The sequence below is a fragment of the Bombus fervidus genome, chromosome 15, assembly GCF_041682495.2.
Source record: "Bombus fervidus isolate BK054 chromosome 15, iyBomFerv1, whole genome shotgun sequence".
Lineage (NCBI taxonomy): Eukaryota > Metazoa > Arthropoda > Insecta > Hymenoptera > Apidae > Bombus > Bombus fervidus.
The window spans coordinates 3,540,566-3,562,189 of NC_091531.1; the positions used below are offsets into that span (position 1 = coordinate 3,540,566).

Consider the following 21,624-nt stretch of genomic DNA (forward strand, 5'->3'; position numbering starts at 1 on the left):
TCATATATAGGGTGTAACATAAAGAAACACCGATATCCGAAAGACATTAGCTTGCGTGCGTGATAAATTTCCAAATGTATTTTTTTCTCTTTTTTCGCCACAATTTATCGATCGTTCGCTTCTTATCCGCAATTACCTACGTCAAAGTACACGTGCTTAATAAATTCTTCAAGTACATTTTCTCGAAAACCAAGCATCGCACCATGCAATCCTTATTTTTTCGTAAGAAATCGCCTCGTGCTCGCTCGTACGCGTTATTCGGCCGAACCCCGTATAGCCCGGAGCTGTGGAGTCGGCTGGAACACAGTCTCTCACACGGTCGCTCCCTACTTTGTTCGCTGGCTCGTTTGACGGACAGAATTCCTTCGGCGCGGTGGAAACGCGACATGGACGCGATTCAATTTCGCCTTTAATCCTGGCCCGCGCCTCTCCGCAAACACCTTAACACTTTGACTGCCACGTGGGTCATATACGACCCATCGCGGTTTCTCCTGTGACGCCACGGTGGTCATTAATGACCGGAGTTCTTCAATTTTTTACAATTGTAAAAATTGAATGAAAATTGACAGTTAGGGCATTTTGAATGTAACCGATGAATAGAAGATACTTTGAAATGAAAAGTGCCCCATTGAACGATTAAACATTTTTATTAGGACATCAATAAAAAGAAATGAGAAGAAATCTTGCAGCTAACGGTGCACTGTGTTAAAACACTTTGAACATAAACGTGGCTCATCGATACAATCTGGACAATAGGTGGTCACCTTTTTCCTCCGATTCTTAGCAATTTTTGATCCTAATCGTTTAACATTTTTTTATGCCACTCTCTGCAAAATTTTCGTGCCAGGTACGCTTGCCCTTCTTTCTTCTGCATTTCGTGTGGCGATTTTCGTCGAATAAGTATATTTGACTGTTCTGGTGAATGGCACTGTGTAAGGTGCATTGCCAGTGCCATTCTAAAATCTGATACCTTGATTTTTGTTTTTGTTGTTTGTTTAGAGAGTATCATCGCGTTTGAAATTGATGTATTTAACAACAACTCTGAAGCTAATTTTATATACCACTCGAGAGTTCTTCTATGTGGTGCAGAATATGCCATCATTTGATGTGATAAATGTACAGCACATTTTCCTCTGTTGTAATCTACCACTACCATTGGTTTATCACAAACATGATTTTCTTTGCGGACCTCTACCATTTCAGCCGAATGTTTCGTCGAAATCATAAAAATAATTATAACACTGTTTACTAATATCTTCTACACATTTCAATAATATATTCTGCACGTTTTGCTCACTACGAAATAACGAAGACGAATGGTTTGTTGAAATAAACGAAGCCTTGTTACAATATGTCGCTATCAACTGTTACCAAGGTGTCACGGTGGTCACCCGTGACCACGAATAAGATAAACGGTCCATTGAGGAAGAATGTTGTCTTACATCATCAGTTTATTATTATTTTGCCACGATATGCTTTTGTTGAAAATTTTGGATCTTAATCGGCGAAATAAAAGTAAAGGAACACTAAGTTTACACTTGGAATTCATATTTCATATCATAGAATTATATCCATATTTATCGGGTATCGCATTATTATCGCACGACTATCTACAGCTTGGTTAGTTTTCTCATAAAGTATTCTTCGTTTATTGTTGAGAATTGTGGATTTTAATCGCCGAAATAAAAGTAAAGGAACACTAAGGTTACGCTTAGAATTCATATTAAAACAGTTTTAGATTTACTTAATAAAGGATTTCCAGGATCTTCGTCGATACACATTTGCACGCGTCTCAGCACTTTCTTTGTCTCACCATCTTCCATATTGCCAACGGAACAGTTGCATTCATCTGTTTTTCGAGACGCTGTGCCAACACATACTTCCATACACTCATATTCACATACGCGTGTCACTACTACGCGGCTAATCTAGTTTAGCGCACAAAGTTATACATATCTCAATAGCTTTGAATAATAAAAATACTCCCGTGGCGCCCTCAGCGAAACATGTGATTTCCGCGTGGCAGTCAAAGTGTTAACGGCAGCGTATAATTCATTTGTCCAGCCTTCTCAAACGCTCAAAAATGAACGTTTACAGATTGTGCGCTCGAGAGCCAGACCGAAGCGAGTCTATCTTTCTTGGAAAGCAAATAAGTTGCGCTACGATACAAAAGTAAGAGCAGATGGCTCGATGACACCGCAGCCTGCTGAATTAACACTGCTGTGATTAAAAGAACGAAGAGGCAAAGAGCGAATGTGATTCCGACCAGCGAACAACGATATTTCGTTGAAAAGAAAAGACTGAATAGGAGCATTGAGAATGGTACTTTGTATGAGGACGAATAATATGAAGCAATTTTGACACGTCCGTTTTAAGATAGGAGCTTCTCACCTGAGACCATCCGAGGGTATCTATTATTCGTAAGCAAACATAAGAAAAAGGTAGATAATTATTTGTTTGTACAGAAAGAGAGGAACGACAGGCGGAAATCAGGATTCAAAGAATTAATTAGCGGCGTTTCTGGAAATTCCATTGAGTTAGAAGATAAAAGGGGCTCGGTGTTTCGACACGCAACGGACGCCACGCCGATCCATTCAGCTCTCACGCAAACGACACGTTTCGAGTTTCGACTAATCGCGCTTCCTCTTTCCCTCTCTTCCTTCTGTTCCTTTTTCTCCGCACTGGCCGTCCATCTTCTTTGTGTATTTTCTCCGTGTATATTGTTGGTACTTCTGGGCCAATTTCGACCCATAGATGAGATGTACGATGGTAGAATTTGTAGTCCTCTTCATATTCAAAGTCGAATTCACTTGCTTTGGAATAAGCTAACGAGTTAGCAAATTCGTTAGAAACGAACTATAGGACCATATTTTCTTCGTCTTGGAATTTTTAAGTAGATTCGCCAAATCGAATACTAATAATTCGAGAATCCATCGCGAAGCCTAAGGAACTTAAACAATAATCAAACCTTGTAAAACTTGCAAAACGAATCTGTAAATTCCACAGACATCGGATAAACGAGAAACCAAAATCGGTTGAAACAAAAAGAAATCGCAAACGCGATCGTTCCAATACTCGTACAAACCGTTGTAAAACAACGCCATACACAGCCAAACGATCAAACTCTACGAATCGAATCAGCCTTAACCGCCAAAGTCACCCGAGATTCATCGAACAAGCAAAAATTCCGCCTACGATCGGTTAAAAATGAGAAGAAGCGCTGCCATAATCCGCTGTAAAACAGCGTCATACATAGTCGAACCGATAGCGTAAAGGAAATTCCTCTCAACACTCTTCGAGTCACTTTAATCTCATCGAGTAGACATTGGAACTGGATGCCTATCCAGTGATCTCTAGATCGTCGGATCCAGCAGGCTCGGAGAGAGCCGGTCGGATGATTTATCGTCGCCGGGCCTTTGTTGGGTCGAAAAGCTGAGCGAGCGGCCTCGTCGGAGGTGATCAGCCGAAAAACAGGATCGACCTCTTCCAGACAGCGTGGCTCTTGTCCGCCACAGGTGTGCCGCTCTTTCCAGCAGCTTCCTTCCTTCCTCGTCGCTCGAGCCGCCATTACCGCCACCCACACGAACAATTCTCTAAACTCCATTACTTTTTCGGCCGCGGCGAATTGCTCCGACCTGAAACACCTTTTTCTTTCTTGCTCTCGCGCTATTTTCGTCTTTCAACTCTGTTTGTCTGCTCCTTTCTTTCTGTTTCTCTCTTCTGGCTCGTAGATGTGTGCGCCGGTTTGTTGGATTGGCTTTGATGTTGCTGCCTGTCTGCGCTTGTCTGTCTCTTGGACAACACACACAGACAGCCAGTGCATGGAACGATACCTGTGATTCCACGCTAACTCGATCATCCTTTTCGAGACCATCCTTTCTCTTCGTTGAATTCTTTGCACGTGTCTTCGTGTCGGGGATAACGAGAAGCTCCCAAGAGAGAGAAAGACAGATTTCACGAGGTTTGAGCGGGTTTCAGGGGTTGCTTTCATCCCTAAGCGCACCAATGTTTCCCCAATTTAAATGCTACACTTACGACTGGATACTAGTAACTTGACTTGGTCGTTAATAAAAATGTATACTAATTTCTTACTAGATGTATGTTTGCCATTTCTATGTAGATTTTTAGGTTAGTTCGAAACGACGATCAATCTGTATAATTAAGATAGTCGTGCTTCGTTGGTAGACTGCGAATTAGACGTAATATGGAGAAATCTAGAAAATATTTCAAGTATACTCGTTACAATATGTATAGAACGTATGGTGTCTGACAATCTTCGTAGAAAAATTTCAAGCGAATTGTTTATCGCACATATCAAAATCTTTTTAACACAAATGGATTATGGTAGAAAATTTGAAGAGAAAGAGTTCAGAGCTCGTATTATGCTTCATTATGTATTGCTACGAGATTACTGTTTACTAAAAAAGCATAGATATTTTAATCGTTATTTCGTGACTCGTGCGGCTGTCGATTAAATCGATCGTTGGTAGCACGCGTTGCGCAATCCTCTCCGCACAAGCGTGTTGCTCTAATTAAAAATTCACTAAGTACAGTGTTTTTTATCGGGAATCGCATTGTTATTGCGCGACTAACTACAGCTTGGTTAACTTTCTCATAAAATATTCTTCGTCTATCGTTGAGAATTGTGGATCTTATTTGCCGAAATAATAGTAACGGAACACTAGGATTACACTTAGAATTTATATTAAAATAGTTTTAGATTTATTTAATAAACGATTTCCAGGATCTTCGTCGATATACATTTGCATGCGTCTCACCACTCTCTTTGTCTCGCCATCTTTTATAACACACTGCCAACGGAACAGTTGCCATTTGTCTGTTTTTCGAGACGCTGCGCACGCATATACTTCCATACACTCATATTCACATACGTGTGTCACTACTGCGCGGCTAATCTAATCTAGCACACAAAATTATACACATCTCAATATTTATAAATGACAGAAACGTTATTCCTTTATAAATAATATCGAAAACGTTAGGTAAGAACTATCACGGTAAATGCACGCTTCGTTCATGTAATTAATCCGCTTGCAAATTTTACGTTACGTTCGTATAATACTCTCGGCCGCACACGCTGAATCCCTATCGTTCTTTCTCTCAAACCTCGGTCAACGATCATCTACGCGAATTTTCACGCTTTTCACGAGCTCCATTGTCCAAAGTATCCCTTTCTACAGTCGTCCCCCGGCCGGTGGCCTGATATTTGCTGAATCACAACGCCGGTCTATCGCCTGGCAAAACCGAGCAAAAAACAGGCAATTAAGGAGCAACGAAGATTGCGTGCCAATTCCTTTCAACGAGCGACGCCTTGCTCGCGGGAGGGCCGCCATTCTTCGTTGCCAACATCGCTGAACGCCGACAGCCAGCGAGAAATCGCTGAAATCCCAGAAATGCCCGTGTTTCACGCTCACCGATCAACCACCCACCGGATACGTACTCTCTTTCACGCCGCTGCTGTTTGCGCTTGTTTCTGCTCGGTTCGCGCTCTAACCTCGCGCCGGTAGTTTCGTTCGAAGGACGCGATAGCGAGAGAAATTTTATATCGAACATTTCAATTCTACAATTTTCCTTTTATTTCGTTTTTTGTTCCACTCGTTTAAACGTTGCTTATTACACGAATATTAAATCGTGTAAATCGAATTAACGTGGTTATTAATCGTTTGCACAAGGAAATTAGATATTTTTACGTAGTCGTGGGAAATTTGCACGTGCAGAAATCTACGAAATGCAGAAAAATATTTCGCTCGAAACAAAGTGATTCTTTTGATGTTTGCCGAGTGAAATAAATGTATCGCCATTTTCTCAGTTGTGCGTTATAGAAACTTAGAATCGCGTAACTAATTCTACGATAAGAGAAACTCAGAAGATATATACGAAAAGTATACATTGGAAACATGATCCAATTATGACAACTGCTGGTGGTGTTGCTCGGTTCGTGCATCGAATCACCGTCGGTAGCCCGAGACGAGGTGAAAGAGCCCGGCTGGCTGATTTCGAGCTGGCACGCGATTACTCTTTGTCGTAATTATCGATTCGAGAACGGAAGTGTGCACGCTGCAGCGTCTGACGATCCTTCGTGAGCTCCCAAAGGTGGATGCTCTTCCAAAGAGAAACGTAACGATGTTTGTGGTGCGAAAATGTGGTTCGTGGCGAATACTCTTCCTTCCAGTTTCATACAATTCGTCGCTTTAGTGGACCACCGGTGGCTCACGAAGGAATCTCAATGTGGTTCGCGGCGAATACTCTTCCTTCCAGTTTCATACAATTCGTCGCTTTAGTGGACCACCGATGGCTCACGAAGGAATCTCAATGTGGTTCGTGGCGAATACTCTTCCTTCCAGTTTCATACAATTCGTCGCTTTAGTGGACCACCGGTGGCTCACGGTGGAATCTCAATGTGGTTCGCGGCGAATACTCTTCCCTCGAATTTTATACAATTCGTCGCTTTAGTGGACCACCGATGGCTCACGAAGGAATCTCAACATTTACCATACAAAATTTTTACGTTCGCGCGTTCTATGTGTCACACGATACTTTGATATTCGATCAGAAGATCGCGTTGCCGATTCTACGAGAACGTTTTTCGTTTGCCGCAGCTTGGGACCAAAGTACGTAAACACTTTTTCCTAACAATAACGTTCAATCGATAAATTTCTAACGACGTACGACGTAGATATATTCCTTGATAACAAAATTGATATTATTATTTAATTCAATGAAATTAAATTAATGTTAATAAATTGCGGAAGTAAAAAATCGTAAGTTTGAAAGTTTGAAAACAAAAATAGCGGGCAAAAGTCTCTGCGCTTGTTTCCTGCGATCCAAGAGAGGAATAAATGTTGAATCACAGAAATATCAAACTTTCGTATAGAACTGCGCCAAATACGAGACTGGGCGATACACACTGTGTATTAAATTTGATTTCACTGCTGCTGTTTTCGTATTTCTGAGAGACTATACAGGGTGTCTCGTAATAAGCGGACGATATCTAAGCCATGGATTCACCGTCTGAAGATAGTTTTGTGTTTTGTGCTCTATCTGACTATCTTCATAGGAGACGCTCTTCGATATTCCTCGAACTTGTCGAAACCCTTGTACTCGATATACAGTGTGTCCCCGCGAATAAAAACCCCATGGATAAACTGCATCCCGTAAAGAAGATGAAATGCGACACACGTTGATATGAATTTCCTTCGTCGTTTTTAGGTACCAAATCCGTGTGTTAATTATTATGAAACACCCCGTATACGGAGAAATTACAGAAAAGCCAGCATTAAAATATCGAGCTGCATTATCAGCGTGCACGATGATTAATTTAAACCATAGCATCGGGCTGAAATTAGTTACGATATATAATTCGATGCTACACACACGTATACCCTTCGGTTATTACTCAAATTAAATAGAAAGATACACATTAATATTAAATCACACGTAATCTGTTACGACAGAACATGATCAACTCGTAATCAGCTTTAATCCTTAATTACAGCCGGCTTTTATCGTCAATTTCATCCTAGAAAGGGCTTTTTACGCCAGACGCTCTCTCTTTCTGCGCGGGTCTGTTATTTCAGTGTCGTCAGGAAACGAATTTATGATTTAATAAGACATCGTGCACCCGTAAGCACCGTACGTTGACGTTTCTGATGGATCACATCACGCTCCGTCGTGTACTTTTATTCAGATACACGCCGTTGTCCGCATGATCTATGCAACATTTATCGCGACACGCGATAATTAATTTGCCTGTGAACGTTCCCTCGGACGAATATCGCTACATTGGAATTTTAAAAAGTGGCGATAGTCGAGGAAGTATGCGAAGCGAGACTAGCCATCTAAACCTTGCAAATCCTGTCGAGAAAGATAATGTAAATTGAACGCGACGCGACATTCCACGCTAAAAGAAAGAGTCCGCTAGAAAAGCAGAGTTCAAACTTTCAGACGACTACATCAAGACGTAGCATGCTCCGTGAAACTGCATCGAGGAAGAAAAATGATGCAAAACTAACATTTGGAAAACGGACAAAGATAAATCCCTTTGTATAATCGACCACACTCTCAACGTTCCACGCTAAACAAATTAATCTGCTGTGAGAGCTGCCGTAAGCTAAAACTCAGTGTCGAACGCGATTCACGTAACACCGAGATCTTCAAACCATCGAACAACACCAGCGAAAGCTAAAACGACGATCACCTTTCACATGGAATATCCCGGGAAACACAGCAGTCTCAATTACCGCGAGACCCGAGCCCCAAATCTCCACCTCGTTCCTCTGGCATCACAACAAAGCTGAGAGAGGCTGGCCGACACCGGCCGCGAAAGATCATCCGGATAAATGCAAATGAAGGAAGAGTAGCCGGTCCAGACGTTCTCCATTCTTCATGGCGTGTAACGCGTCCGCCGGTCATTCAGCGATATCAATCATCTAAACACAGAGAACCGCGGCACTGTTTTCAAGCGGAAAACAGAGGAAGACTAATAACGAGCGGCATGCTGGCTGGAACCAGAAGGATGAAGAAGATCAGGGACGAAGAAGAAGAAGAAGAGGAGGAAGAAGCAACAGATTTGAAACAAAAAGGAAAAAGAGAAAAAAAGAAAAAGAAATGAAAAAAAGCAGAGAAGAAGAAGAAGAAGAAGAAGAAGAAGAAGGGTAGCGATCGTCGAGAGGCGGTCCGAAGGTAGTCCTTTTATCAGGGTCTCGGATGAACGCGAACGAAGGCTCGTTAAGTCGTGGCGGCCACGTTCAGCCTTACGCGGCTCGCAAGCAACCGGCCAGACCGAGCTATAATGGCATAAATAATGACCGGTCTCGGTACTTACGCCCGTTTTCTTCCTGCCACTCGACGCACGACCGCCACAGCCTTCTTCTTCGTCGTGTTACTCGTGTTAGTCGTGTTACTCTTCGTCTTCTCCTTTCGTATTCTTCGTATTCTTCGTTATGGTGTTATAGCGGCGAGTCAGCAGAGACGGACAACACGGCTACTGTCACAGGCGAAATTTCATTAATCCACTTTGATCCTGCTACTTTGATCGTTTTAACGCGGGTATTAAGCCAACACCGGGGTAGACGCTGACACAACGTAACGCTTGCACATTCGGCTACTTCCAACATCTTCCACGCTTTGTCATAATTTTTATTCGCAACTAATGTTTCCCTACTAACGCGCAATTTCAACATTAACAGTCTCCTTGTAATTCTCTTGCAAGCATTTAACTTGAAATCTATGAAATTGTAGAAATTTCGCCTGGGCGACAGAATCTGTGCGTGTATAGCGTACATAACCTAACTAGGAACCACTTGGTACGTAGCGAGACAATAAACAGACACAGTGAAAGAAATTGGCATTTCTCCCTGAACCGTAACTCTGCTTCGAATATGATCGAAGATGGCGTCACGATCGATCGATATTTCTCGATCGATTCACTGCATGGAACGAGACCTATCGCGATAATCGCTGGTGCTTCGTTTGCCGAACAAAGGGAAAAGGCGGAAGTGAAAGGCGGGTGGACGGTGGAACATGGGAGCCAGTGGATCGCGGAAAAGTCAAGCCACTGTGTGGAAAATGATACGTGGCCGCGGAGGCGGGCGTATCAGCGCGATTACGCGGCAACAATGTAATTGAGAACTCGCCACGCTGAAACGCGGGGCACGCCCTACTTCGCGGGACTTTCCAAAATGAATAATGGAAAACGAAGAGAGCGGAAGAGCGTGCTCCGGCCGAGCCGTTTTACGATTCGGTAATTAATTTCGTTTGAGCGGAACAGGGTGTGAAGCATTCCCTCGCCAGCCTCTTTATGGGGTTTATATGGTATACAGGCACGTTCATAACGCGTGAGATTTCTTTCCAATGAATTACGAATATAAAAGGAAATGTAGGGAAGAACCGGATACACAGATAACACCGGAACCTACTATTATTTTTCAAACGGTTTACAATTTTCCCGCTTCGCTGCAGCTATCGAGTGTCGTCATTCCGGTCAGCGCATAAACGGAATACCATCGACCACCACTGTACATATGTGCTTTCCAAGGTCACGATAATTTTGAAATACGAATTATTCTTCCTTTGGTATGAATTATGCTCTTTGTTGTATATATAGCAATATGTAAATGAGCTTCATCCAATTTGCCATCGTGATGGCAAATATAAATTATAATATTCATAAAATTCATAATATAGAAATTATAATGTTCATAAAACTGAGACAAAATCGGACTCCCAGTTTTGTCCCGAAAATAAGACGTGTTCATGCTACTAACGCATATTATTAGCGTCGAGTTAAACAAAAATTAAAAGAATAATGAGAGTAGTAACGATGACAAAAAATATAATAGCAAGCACAACGGAAACATTTGTATTCAAAAATCGTATCACGTATTCAGATTGAACGAAGCTTGGGTACAGCGTATAATTTGTTCAGCCGTGGAGACTGCACTGGTCGAGAATTTAGAGAATCTAAGGATGAATTCTAAAGTTACAGATGTCACTATCCGATTTCACCCAGGCGACCAAACAAAGTCGTAAATTCGTACCTGTATGTATCATCTAAACACTGTTTGTTATTGCTATTATTATTGCTATTATTTGTTATTATTATTTGTTATTATTATTAAACACTGAACTGTTATTTTTGCGGATTTTTTTTTCTCTCAAGAAAAAGAAACATTTAATAAAATAAATATAACAAATTTAATAAAAATAACGCTTCAATAAAATAAGCTTGTAATTTTTGCTCAAGTATATTAACGGCAAAGTTATGCCATTTTATTTCTAAGATCCTGGTTTTATCCTAATTCCCTGCAAGCAGAAGGATGGAATTCAGTTTATAAGTATGCGGACATTGGTCGATTTTTATTAACGATGTTAGATTGTTATCGAGAGCTGTATTTTATCCTAAGTGTAGCTTCAATTTATTGTAATTACAACGTAACATTGTAACATTAAAACGTAAGATGTAAAATGTATTTTTCAATGTTATCGTGATATATTGACTTCCATGTGAATAAAATCACGTGTAACTTCATTTTATTATATTATATGTAAGTCGTAATTAACAGGCAACACGTCAAGTATTAGCAGCGGTTTGAAGACGTTTTAACAGAAACAATTTATCTAGCCAGGCATCAAAGGAGTAATTCAACGGAACGTGAGCAATGTAAATTAAAGCAAAAGCGATAGACGCGTTTCGCGTGAAGTATAAAGTGAAACTTCGTAGCAACAATTATCTCCGTTGAAACTAATCTAGGAGAGCTTCGATGAAGAGCGTTCGAGAAACTGCTACGTAATTTCAAGTTGAAAAGAATACGATTTCTCGTATTCATATTACATGGATGATATTTTTCAATCTGTTTCAAGAACCTCCGAATCTAAAATTCTGAACTTCACACCGTGCGAAATCTGCAATTCCAGCGAACGGGTACACGCGTGATGTTAAACGATAAATAAAAAAAGAAAGAGAAGAAAAGAAGAAATTTCTGGAGCTTTACCACGAAATATAACTGCGACGATGTTTTCTTATTTCTTGCTAGTTCTCTGCTAAATAACAGCCTGCTGAAACGTGAAAAAGACATCAACAATGTATAACACGAAATATACACTTACAATTACGATGTAAAAAAAAAACGTGCAAAGTAAAAAGAAAGGGAAGGCGAGGACGAGAGGGATGGAAGAAAAGAGAAAAACGCGAGAGAAACAGGCGTGTCCGTGAATTAAGTGGAAAAACGTGTCGATTTCACGCACGGCACCGAAATTAAGAGCACAAAGGCCGCGGTTTAAAAGGGGCTTTGTCCTGGCAAATGGGAAACCGTCGTGGACAGGGCATCTAGAGGCAAGGATACGCCGCTGTTATCAATACGATTATACCGTAATCTCGATACCTGCGAGATTTAATAACGAATCTTGATCGTTGGTGGTCCAACCACCCTCTGTGCTATTCTTCTTTTTCTTCTGCCTCTTTTTCTTTCTCTTCCATTTCATCTCTTTCGAGCGTCTGTTATTTTTGCTTTATAGGAAGAGAGAAAGTTGCTACGTAAAATAAAATACCATTCGATATTGGCATTATAGAATGGTTAGACAATTGGGAATTTTTCAGAGAGATTTCAGACGATACACTTTTGCCTCTTTATGTTTTCCTTGTCTCTTCCACGCTCTACGTACTGATAAAATTAAAATTGAAATATCATCGAAACTAAGCAATTTGCTTCGAGTATTAGGTTGCCCGAAAGGTTCTTTCCGTCGAGAACTGTTTTTTTGCCTTACCAGAGGATAACTAGTGACCACACGATTGGCCGTAAAGTGATCTGGTGGTTTGTTTACTTAAGAAGAACGAGATAAGGCCCCGAGCGGCGAACGCGTGAAGGACTTTCCGGACGACCTAATATTTCCAAGCTACGATTTCAATCGTATTACGCAGAAACCCAGCAACTGTTAAAATGAAAAAAATTTACCAACCCATAGAACGAATACTTTAAAATTATCGACACTACCAAACATAGTTGAAATAATAGAAATCTGATGAAGGTTATTCGCGGCGGACATTCCAACATGATGGATGCTTTTAAGGTTCTGCTAATAATATTAGGATCAAATGGCAAAGCTATATCAGATAAAAAGCTTAAAAAATTTGGCAAGAAACGAGGCACCTCGCCTCGGTAGATCGTCTAAATTTTTATGACGATAAAAAGTGACGATAGAATTTGTGGAAGATAGACAACTTTGATGTGGAACGTCTTGACTTTGATGGATGATATTGGAATCAAAATGGCCGAATGATACCAACACACAGAAACGACAGAAAACTTAAAATTATATTAATTACATTGCTCGATAAGCCATTAAAAAACACTGTAAAACAGCAAGAAGAAAATATACCCAATAGAAATAAAGCTACTTTATTTTTTTTAATTAAAATCTTGAAACTAAATTCATTCGATTTCGTATTATCTGGGATTGCAGGGTTTCTTGTATAATATGGCTGAATTAGAATATTCGTAAATCGTGGAATAAGCAAAACTTATACGTACAAGTTTAGAAAGTAAACGTATACGAAGTACCGAATGCAGAAATAGCGCTGTGCCTGAATATTAATGCGAATAACTGCGGTATATTCGCTTGTTCCTTCAAGAGCATGATATATCTCCGGGAGAAGAGGGAACAGTTTTCAAGAGATTTCACGGTGAGTGTAAATAAGGTATCAAAGATGCTTCGAATGTTTCGCGTCCGGGCAATTATTGCTATTAAAGGAAGAAGTACGGGCTTGCTACTTTCGACCACGAAATTCGTTCTAATTTAATATCCCTGGCCGATAAATCATTCGGAGGTTTCTAATTTGGTAGGAGGCCCTTTGGCCCAAGCCAGAATTGGCCCTTTGTCGGAGCACCGGCCGAAGTGCGAAGAATCCCATTAAACGCCATAAAGAAAGAATTCCTTTTTTCTTTCCCTCCTCTGCCGTACCGCTCCACGACTTTCCCCTTCGATAGTTCTGCTATGGTTATTCCCATATTAATTATCTCGCGCCTCGATCGTCCATTGCAAAAACAATCTAACATCCTTACAGTCTTTGCTTTCTTAATTTTATTTCTTTCCATTTACTTTTCGTCCATTTTGTATTTTTAGTTTCTGAGATTGGATTTGATTTTCGGTTTGATTATGCAGGATTGAAAGGAAGTTTGTCGAGAAAGTAATATTTGTCATCTAGGAACGTAAGGTAGTGGAGGTAATTGTGTAGTATATATAATAAAATTATATACGTGTGTTCGAGAGATTTTCAAAAAATGAACAATATTTTCCAGATATATATACAATAATTTATTTAACCACGAAGCAATGTTTACATTTACGAGCATCTTCGTGAAAGTACGATCGAGTACATTAATTATATTACGCCTGTAGATCATTTACGAGTACGTTCGCACAATGGATGAACTTCCTTTCAATGGATTCGCACGTGATCCCGTTAAACGAAATTTACGTACCATAAGTCTATAAATAACCTCTGTTCTTAACAAAGAACAATCGAAACCTCTGCTTTAATTTAAGAATAGAAGAAAAAAGAACAGTCTATGTTACTCATAGTTAGTCAATTTGAAGGAATATTCCTTATACATATAGTATATACATATATACCTGATCTTCAATCTGCGCTATTAATTAGAATTATTAATTAAACTTCAATAACAAAGACAAGAAGCAAAATTTTATTTGCAATAACGCTTGATAAAAATTAAACGGGGAAACTACTGGCAGCTACTTACATATCGCGTTAAAGTGCAAGAGAAACGTGTGAAATAAAATTTTCTCGCAATTTTCTGCTATACAGAAATTACATAAATTGAAACGAAATAAATATATAAACGGAAAACGTATAAAATTTGTTTTAATCGTAAAACCTCTACTGAACTAATGAAAAATTGTTTTGCATCATTTTGAAACGAAAATTATTTCCTTTGTTTCGGAAGAAGCGAACGTGCCGACTTGTTTATTTCAAGAGCACGAATATATTTTTGAAACTACATTTTCGATTAAGGCAATTACTTTTAGTATTGATTCTAATTCGATTAATTTCCCCTTCGAATATAATTCACTTTTTTGAATTTTTAATATATCAAAGTTCAAACTTTTTGTATTAATTTTTGTTCTCATTTTTTAAGTACATATAATGGGGACAGCCATTAATGAGGTTATGTTTGGTCAAAGCAGTTTTTGAAGACACGCTACCACGCATGACTAATCTTTTAGTTTTTAATTTCGGATCATATGTATAAAAGAATCCGTTAATTAAAACTAAAGCGGTAATTGCAGTGGATGAAAAACAAAATATTTAATGCTTAATGAAACACTCATCACTGATGTAGTACAGTGGCTACAGAAAATATTGGTACATTGTATTTATTAATTAATAAATAGCATTTACATACTGGCGAATTAGATACAAATATATTAAACTTCAAGTCGTATGAATTGATTTTCATACGATTGCAGAAATGTGATATTGTGAGAATGAAATGTAGAACTTGGTAGAAGAAGCGTCTATTATCGATACTTCCTGCAGCCATTGTAGCTTTTCAAATTTCGTTCATATATTCGTTCGTATAATTACATAAAGAATACCACATCGAACGAAAGAAGATTTACTGGAATGTTACATACCCAGAGTTCCTTGTGGTCCAGAAGCCGTGCAACACAAAATTCTTTTCGAATCATCTAAGCACATACGTAAAACTCACTAATAAAACTTTTATCTATCTTTCAGATATCGAGGAGGAAACGCCTTATCGAGAGCTTCGGTGGATCTTATGTTACGTTAACTAGGTTCGCAAATATGCGTAATGGACGATAGAGCGTGATTATAAAGTCAGATTTACACATCACGAACGAACACGAACTAACGTGAATGATAAAACACAACAAATTTGTTAAAAAATACGTAACATTGACAAATACGTAACATTGACAAATTCGTAACACGATGCCGTTAAACTTCCTCGCACTAACTAAACTTGCTTTAATATCGATTATCGATATTCCTTTTTCTCTGATCTGAAGCGCAGTACAATGCGTAAAAGACGTCCTAAAAAATTATCTTGCGCATCACGCAGTAGTTCACTTAGAAGCTTTTCTAGCGTTCGTTTTATTCAATGCGTACACGTATAATAATGTAATTATAATTTTTGCATATCAAAGATTATTCATTCGTGTCGGTGTAGTGTGAATAAAATACTTGAATCTTCAGTTAACACAGTTTTTCGTTGCTGGTGATAGTGAGAAATCAAAGTGCGAGATCAAATGTTAGTGGATAGAGAGGAATCGAAGATGAGTTATGTTTGTAAGTAAATTTGTTTGTGTTTGTAGGCTGCCACGAAAATATTGTCACACTTAATAACAAAGCTATTCTTATTAAAGTAAAATTCTACCAAATCTATTCGTAAAGTTATTGCATTTTGTACCAAGAAGGATGATGAAATACTTTATTCTTGTCACTGTGTGTGGACGACTATGCATACATACATATTTACTGTAATCGCCAAACACAATACAAGGATACAGTTTATTTTAATAAAAATGTATTTTATTAATAACATTTGTATTAATATTGATTAGTTGGTATTAATATTTTTATTAACATATTTTAATAAAATATCTCTTTTATGAAGTATTCAAAGACTTTCACGAATGATTGTATTTAGTACTTACATATCCTTCGTTTGTGTCCATTTGCATTCATTCGTATTTACTATACTTCGTTCGTGTTCGTTCGTCAGGTGCAGAGCCGACTTTAGAAGCTACGAATATAAGAGCTACAAAGTTGCCAATTCTCACGCGTTCAATGTTCCTTCTTCGGCCATATTGAAGAACACTTCCGTTGCTCGAAGGTATGTGGTTTTCAAAATATGAGCTTTGGTCAAATAATATTAAGAATATTGTTTCTTTTCAAAATTTAATATTGATATATCTATCTTATCGATGTTAAATTATAGCAAAGACGTAATTGAGTAGCATTATTATTTGTTAAGTTATTTAAAAATTAATTATGACTTCGATTATTTTAGATTTTTAAATACAGTTAATTTGTGAATAATTGTCCGAAAACTTGCGTCTATCGAAACTTGCCAAAACTTCATTTATTGGAACAGAATTTTATTCAACCCGATTTTATGTTTAGTAAATATTAGTCTAATAAATATTTCTTGTACTCTAATTTCACTCGAATTCTTAATATTGTTTGATCAGTTCTCGTGTGATACACATATCTAGCCCTAAGGAATTTTTACTTTCTCGGTTATTTTAAATTATTCGCAAGAACCGGGAACCTGTAATTACACGCTTAATTATCGTTATGTATTAAGTATTTTGAAGTATCCGTCAGGTATAATAGTTCCTCGTACTCGAGTACTTCCCTAATTTTAATACTTTCACTCGAGCATCTCTAGTTATTGTTTATTCTTAACATTGGTATACTTCTCAATGTTTTTCTAAATAGTACGACATTTCGTGTTACATTAGAACACATTTCTTCTTTTATTCTTTAAATCGTATTTTGTGTTCCTGTAAAACACCTTATTGTACGTTTCAACTTGCTACTTTAATATTATCTTTTTTTCTTATTCTTTTTTTAAATGCCTTCGAGAACTTCGCAGGTCAATGTACATACATATTTCGTTAATTAATGGTTTTCTTTCCTTCCTTGTGCTTATATAAGATTCCTCGTTGTAAAACGAATACAAAATGTTACAATGATATACAGGCAAATGTCCATGTCGTTGCTTGTTAAATGCAAATACGTTGTTAAACGTTAAATATATTATTGTGCTCGATTTATCGTTATCTATAAGGTGTTCGAAAATTATTTGACAAATTATGTTCATTTTTGTCAAATAATTATTGCGATAAATTTCCTTAATTCACTAATTTTTTGTTTCATATATTCTTCCCTTAATTATTAGTTTTCTTTTCTTTACATGATAAAATTAGAATTAAGAAAAAGAAGAATAGAAAAGAGTAAGAGAAATTTTGAAACCCAGAAAAAATATAACGTTTGTATTTCTTTTTATTCTTAAATTCCTTTTTACTTTTTTTATTCTTTAAATGACAGTGGAATGTTATTACATAAGCCAAAAAAATATATTTTCACTGCACATGACGCAGTTACACGCAGGATCTAATCCGTAAACAAAAATACTACGTAGTTCAATAATCACTTATTTTTATTATTTAATTTATTAAATAATTATCGAACACCATATTGCATTCCTTTGCGTTATCACTAATCGATTTTATCATTTTCGTTAAATTACGTTTAATATTGATACGTTCACTTCCATTATCTCTTCAAATATTTTTCACTCCAAGAAACTTTTAAGTTCCATTGAAAAGGGAAAGAAAAGACTATTGGTAGTGCACTGATGAAACGAGTCACTGATCTAAACATTAATTTTTAAACATTTAAATGCGTCACATTAATATAATTTTGTTTTACAGATATATTTGAATTTGATATATTTTTTAAGTCTGAAAATCTGATAAAAATATCATTATTTGAAACAGTCACATGAATCTAAAATAAATTTAGATAATTTACTTTCAACTAATAAGGAAAACAGATCTGAAAAATGAATTTCAAACTTCTTTTATATAATTTCTCGTCACTCAAGTATTAACGCAATTTCATTTGAATATTTAAATTGAGACACTTATCTTCTCATGGAAATAAATTACATCATCTACTGTAGTTTCCAATTTCGAAGAGTGTTTTAAAAATCGTTAAATAGCGACCAATATCTATACGAGTTTATTGTACATTTATAACTTTCAAAATTTTCACATATTTCTTTAGAAAGTAACCTCTTACTTTGCCTATTCAATTAGTTTATCCATTGTTTCTAATTAACCAGTCGAATATTAATAATCCATAACAAGAATTTAGATAAGTTACATAGATTAAGAATCATTTCAAAAGTTTTTACTAACGTGCATATAAACGTTTAATTTGAATAAAATACCTCATTAGTCTGATCGCTACGACGATTTTGCTCAAACGACGCGTAAAGCACTTCTAGTTAATTAAAAAGCACAAATAATACCAGTTCCACAATTCTGTTAGATTCAGATATTTATGTTCACTTTTAAGCGTCACTCGAACCACGCTAACTCACTTGCTCGATTTCAGACTCAAAGTCATTCCACGCAAAAACTGTAGCACCAATAATTTTCGAAAAAATGAATACATAACACAATTAATAAATTAATTTCCACTTCAAAATCAACTATGTCTGTTTCAAACAAAATTGACGCGAGAATGTTGCGAATTTTCTAAAAGAAACAAGAGGGGAAAGAACACAAAGTAATATTACAATTTTTTAATGAAATTTCCGAGCTTAACACCACCAGAAGCCTTTTCTTCCAAAACTTCCTCGCAAAAACACGGGAAAACCCAGGAACAGGATGAACGATTCGCCAGTCATAGTCACCAGAATGACCACTAGCGTCGCCAAGCGGCGATCGTCGCGCTACTAGGGTCCCCGTTTGAATCATCCACTAGATGCACGTTGATCTAGTAAATTCAAGTAGCCGTCTCGTACGGAACCTTGTTAGCAGTGAGACCAAACGAAAAACCCGCATAAAGCGGCCTGGGAACCAGAAGATGACCGGAAGACCTCTTCTCGTCTTCCGAATTACTAGAAATCTGTTCATCGTCGGGCGCAATGATATTTTCGATGGTGAACGGTTTCTTCTTCTTCTTCTGTTCGGGCTGGATGCTCGTCTGACTGGAGATACCAGCCTCTAACACGGGACAACGAACTTTACTGTCGGTGGTGTCGACAGTGGAGCCTCTCGTGGTCTCCAGGAAGACCCTCGAGTCAGTCTTTTCGGGAACACTGGTCTCCGTGGTTCCAGCGCAGATCTGCCTGCTCTCTGGAATGTCTGTCTGAAAGTAGGACAGCTGAGAGACGTACGGAGACACCTGGAACCCGGGGAAGCTCCAGCTTCCGGTTTGCAACAAATTGTTCTCATAACCACGGAGGATCTCGTCGGTCCCAGCGAGTCTCTGTCGAACTTCTGGCGACAGAAGGTAATAGCTGGAGCTGGTCTCCGGTGTCGTAAAGCCTGGAGAACTGTTGCCACCGGATGCCATCGTTAGACGACGTTCTTGCAGCTCCCAGCGGAGCAAATCGTCGCGAAGACGATGCAGATTGGCAACGGTCAAGCTGCTGGTTTGTGCGTTCGGGTTTATCGATAGTACAGGCGAGGATTCGGAGTGAGGAGGTGGCATGGCGGACGCCAGGGCTTGGAGCTCGGATTTTAGCAGCTCTTTGTCGGGCTTGTGCAGCTTGAAACGCTTCCTACGGCGAAGGAGGGACCCGTTCTCGAACATGGACAGCGCTGCCGGGTGCAGAGCCCAGTACGCGCCCTTGCCAGGTCGATGGGGTCCCCGTGGCACCTGCAACCAGAAGTTTCCGGGATACAGAGAATTGTTTGAAGATGTTTCACGAATTTTTTCCTCAAATAAAAAGGAACCTCGGTCATTGTTAACAAATTATTATCAAGAATTCTCTCACGACCCGGCAATATCCAATTATATACAAAGAACGTGGCAACACACAAGCAATTACCATTTAATTCCCCTATTAAGAAATTCATTTATTAAAATTAAATGGTTAACGAGTTTTAAATAAAATATGAACATGGGATATATTAAGATACTATGGATTTTATTAATAGCAAACAACTTGCTATCTCACAGTGTGTTCTCTCGTTATTCATACATCATTCAAGTCATGCTAACATTGCCTATTTGAGATTATGTTTATTCAAAGAGCAGAAGAGTTTTTGCTGATTATGCGGAATATTTCTGCGGCCTTGAAATACGTTATGTCAAGGTTAACATTCTGTCTCGTAACATCTCTTTTCCATATAGCGGGAACAAGTATAAATGACAAAAGTGGGCATTAAATACCATTTACCAAATTAACTTGAATAAGTTTGTTAAAAAATAAGAGGCAAATCAAGTATGATGCACGAGGATTTGTATCGCATCACGACGCTGAATTACCACATTTTTCACTAGGCGTGTAATGTTATATAAACAAGAAATAGCGTATAATGCAGATTTCTATTCGCTGGTGTAACTCGTTAGAGGCGAGCTTACCGTGTACATGCGGCTATTTAATTAACATAAATGCATATATGTAGAACGTTTCGTATCTATCTGGAGGAAACAATATTTCACGCGCAGGTACGCGCAATATGTATGTTTGCACTCTGTTGCAAATTAACAAACGCATGAAAATTAATACCTTCTTGTGAATACTAATCAGAATTACTTGCTTTAATGAAACCGAGAAAGAAACGTACTGAATAAATGAAGAGAGTATGGAGGAAAACCATTTTATAACACGTTCTGTTTATGATAACTGGCAAATCTAACCTATCAAACCACAATGATCATAATATTCAAACTGTCTCGACAAAATAGCATTCAAGATTCGGTATATACCTAGTGATCAAAAACGGAATATGTCCAGTTTGTATTGGAACAAAGTACGAAGAGAAATGACGAATATTTTGTGATAAATATCATTGTCTTTTATGATGACCAAATGACGTATAAACTTCGTTCTATGAACAATACAGTTAAATTGATCGAACGTTGTCTCTTCTTTAGTGGATGAAAATATTAAGTTTCTCGCCAATGCTATTTTATGACACTCTCTGTTTTTTCCCCTTGTCGCTCAGATGTATAGAGCATACCAAAGTTTACGACAGCCAGTATAATTTAATTTCGTTCGGTTAATTTAATTTCAATTTATACACGGGAAAAACCCTATTAGAATATACATTATTACATCGCTTAACCACAAGTTGTGATTTAATTATGAATTAAGGCGAGGTTTGGTACAAAAAGTTACTTGCTCAGCAAGTTTCAGAAAATACAGGATATGCCACTTTTTCCGCCAAACTGTATCGATAGCATTCTCTAAGAGAAAATTAGAAAAGAAATATTACATAACCATAAACGCTCAACGATTTTTATTTCGTATGATACCAGCTTTTACGAGATTCCAGTAGAAATATCTACTTTTCCATAATTTCAGGATTTTT

General features: G+C 38.1%; 1 protein-coding gene and 1 long non-coding RNA gene across 6 annotated transcripts in view; both read right to left on the reverse strand.

The window, feature by feature from the left end:
* Positions 1-628: 628 nt before the first annotated feature.
* On the reverse strand, positions 629-1,576 carry LOC139994779 (uncharacterized). The gene is made up of 2 exons (XR_011801727.1): positions 1,399-1,576; positions 629-1,296 (listed from the first exon to the last, which is right to left on the reverse strand). It is a non-coding gene; the product is annotated as an uncharacterized lncRNA (long non-coding RNA).
* Positions 1,577-13,809: 12,233 nt separating this feature from the next.
* The window catches only part of LOC139995299 (uncharacterized), a 40,476-nt gene continuing 32,661 nt past the window's right edge, over positions 13,810-21,624 (reverse strand). For all 5 annotated transcript variants that reach the window (XM_072018651.1, XM_072018649.1, XM_072018650.1 and 2 more), the window contains exon 3: positions 13,810-19,963. In XM_072018651.1, the coding sequence (XP_071874752.1) occupies positions 19,085-19,963 (879 nt within the window). In that variant the 3' untranslated portion in view covers positions 13,810-19,084. The remainder of the gene's footprint in view (positions 19,964-21,624) is intronic.